Raw genomic sequence first — 3,171 nt, 5'->3', positions numbered from 1 at the left:
ATGAAAGTACCCCGGATGATGATAACGTTAAAAATTGTGCGAGGTGTCACGAGTACTTCCGAATGGAGAAAATATGTAAACATTTCCCATTTTGAATCTCCGTACGACGTTTGTTCCTGTAAAAATCTCCGGGTAACACAAATGACGTATCAATGAAGAAATTTTGGATTTTTCCCCTTTTGTCGATTTTGAATTGTACTTCATGGACAGGTAACGTTATGTTTATCATAATCATAAAAAAGAAAATCATCAAAAAGTGACGGAAGCAATAACATGTTACAGACTAAAATAACATACATTTTATTCTATTGTAAATTTTGAATTTATACCCGAAAAGTATGTTCAAACGAAAATTATTGTTTCTTTTACCATCAGTATTGTTCTTTTCCAATTTTTTAAAAATTGTTTCCACAAATACCATGGCATTATACAAAGGTCTGTCTATTCTATTTTAATGCATGGACATAGGATTTTAAAAAAAACCCATCATGTTCAGAGGATCTTTTATATTTAGTCTTTTTGAATCACAGTAGCAAACAAATAAACAAAAAAAGAGAATAAGTTTATAGTATAATATTTTGAATATTTAAAATCAATTAGTGTATTAATTACGCTAGTTCCACTTTTTCGGATTTTTTTTTCAGTCGTTGAGAGTTCTCTGACATTCGTCGTCATATTCCGCCGGATCCGACACATAAACAGGCCGATAGGTCAGCCCCTTGTCTACCTCCTGTAGATGAGTTATTAGTCCGTTCATGTACGCCACTTCCTCCAAGTTTTGCAGACGTTTTTCCGCCTGCAGCCCAAAATCTTTATATAGCATCTTCTTGATAGATTTAAATTTTTCGTCTATCTCCCTGAATCCACATCTAAGATTTTCGGTCCTTGTTTGGAGTTCGCGGGATTCCTCGATCAACTTGAGGACCCGCTGTCTAAGTTCTTCAAAGGAGCTGCTCTCTCTGGCGAAGTATTCACTGCATTCCGTCTGATTGGATCGAAGCTTATTCATTAATCTGAAAAATTGTTTCAAATCCTCCCCGTCTCCATGTTTAACAGCATCTGTTCTTTCCATGTTTACAATACAAAAACATCAACGTCTTTTCCAACAGTCGGTGTACAGTTATATGACGTCATAGGCGTAAAACCAGGTAGCGTCACGCTACTTCCAGGTTATTATAGTTGCCGTGGTTCGGTGACATGTATACATTCTATACAAAAGATGTCGGATGCCAAACAGCTATCCCCAACAGAGGTGATAAAGGCCTTAAAATGCGGCGTGTGCTGGGGCTACTTCAACAAACCGCATACTCTTAAATGCGGCCATAGTTTTTGCATGAGGTAGGTACCTCTTTAACTATGTATGACACAAATATTTCAACATGAAATTCTAACAGTTCACGTTACATTTCAAAGCAGTGTAAGACAACGCAATCATTTTATACGTTTCAATTTAAGCTAGTTCGATTTAAAAAACCAGATTCTAAGATAAATTGCCTCAGGGGTACGTTAAAAGAAAAAAGTAGTGAAAAAGAGAATAACGTATCCTTTGTCGTCAATGAACCATAGACACATGTTCAAACAGGGGGAGGGGGCATATTATACAAATACAAAATGTACATGTATTGACTTGAATTGAGGGCAACATAATGATTGATTATGTTAGCCCTCGAGGGACGAAATATTGCCCGATGAGAATCTATATACTAGTACCCGGCCCCTGTTTTGCTCAGATAATTGTCAAAATGTTGATATTCAAACAATGTCAAAATTCTCGGGGAGTTGAATTCAAATACATTACGATTAGCCCCTACCTGTCGTTGGTAATCACATGATATGACGGTTTTCATTCTTGTATATAATTTTTTTTTGTATGAATCACTTCTTAATAATTTGTGATTTATTATAAGCATTATGATCGATCGGCAAGAAGTTACGTAACAAATTCAACATTTTCCATCTATCAGTGATTTGACTTCTTTAATTTTAGATGTCTGTACAAAGTCTGCAAAGTAGCCCGAGACAACAATGAGCATGTTCTGCTTTCCTTTTTAAAGTTTCCTTGTCCGACATGTAGGTCGCCCATGCGCGTTCGATATATTCTGCAACGACACGCATGTGTCAACTTTGCCATTCAAGAATATGTCAACCACTGGAAAAAGGAGAGAAATCAAGTAAGACTCAAACAGTCGATATTTTATGGTTTGCCTCGTCCCATCCTTTTGACAATAAGAATAAAATCAAAGCTCAAAAGGCACACAATTTTTCTCCAGTTATTTATGAATGAAAAAAATACGTATAGCTGGTCATTTCTTGAAATCATTTCCCCTCTATGACAACATTGTAGGTTCGAGAAATGCATCAATTAGAAGTACGATCAATCGGTTGTCAAAACTCAGAAGACGAAGAAGAAAAAGAAGAGGAAAAGTCAGACGAAAATCCGTCCGTGTCGGCCATTGAGTACAATCACGTAACCACTAGACTTGACGTTTCTTCCTTCCTCTCCGACGTCGCAACCAGCGTGTCGTCATTGTCCTGCGTGGATTTGTCGTCAGAGGACAGCGACTATACAGTCGACACGTCTTCAGAGGATACGGATGACCTTGACTTTCATATCGGTATCCGGGAAGGTCGAGGTCGAATGAGGATGCTAGGCCTCCGGGGAAGTTTTCGGAATTTCTTAGCAGACGTTGCATTCACGTGTCAAGACATGTTCCGTTCCCCGAATCGATCAATAATGGCGCTGATCTGGTGCGGCTATACTTTTTCAATCATGCTGATTGCTAATGGATTTTTCCCTTATATGCTGCTGTACAGTTTGCTTTTCTTCCTTATACTATACGCAGAAACTATTCAACAAAGGAGAAGATAGCTTGAATATTATCCAATGTTAAATAAATGGGTACAGTATGTGTTACCCGTCAACTAATTCGTTTCTTTGATTTGTTATGACTTATTTTTACTACTTGTTGACAATTGTACAAACCTAAACATTAGGTAATTACATTTCAAAAGACAGAGTAATTCAAAATGCGAGTCTGCGCAATCAAAATTTATTCATGCCTCCCGTTTCTATAATTTTCAAATCTGTTCATTGGCCATTAAGTCATTATTATTTGTTTATATAACATTTTTGAATAAGTTTTCTCGTTATGTCACAAATGAGATAATTTT

General features: G+C 36.8%; 1 protein-coding gene across 1 annotated transcript; it reads left to right on the top strand.

Moving 5' to 3' along the window:
* Positions 1-504: 504 nt before the first annotated feature.
* LOC128164730 (uncharacterized) lies at positions 505-2,909 on the top strand. Its single transcript, XM_052828728.1, has 3 exons — positions 505-1,338; positions 1,988-2,171; positions 2,345-2,909. Exons 1-3 carry the CDS (start codon positions 1,046-1,048, stop codon positions 2,867-2,869), a joined length of 1,002 nt encoding a protein of 333 aa, XP_052684688.1. The 5' UTR covers positions 505-1,045; the 3' UTR covers positions 2,870-2,909.
* The last annotated feature ends 262 nt before the right edge of the window (positions 2,910-3,171 follow it).

This window comes from Crassostrea angulata, chromosome 1 (assembly GCF_025612915.1).
Source record: "Crassostrea angulata isolate pt1a10 chromosome 1, ASM2561291v2, whole genome shotgun sequence".
Classification (NCBI taxonomy): domain Eukaryota; kingdom Metazoa; phylum Mollusca; class Bivalvia; order Ostreida; family Ostreidae; genus Magallana; species Magallana angulata.
This window is presented reverse-complemented; position numbering and strand designations above follow the sequence as displayed.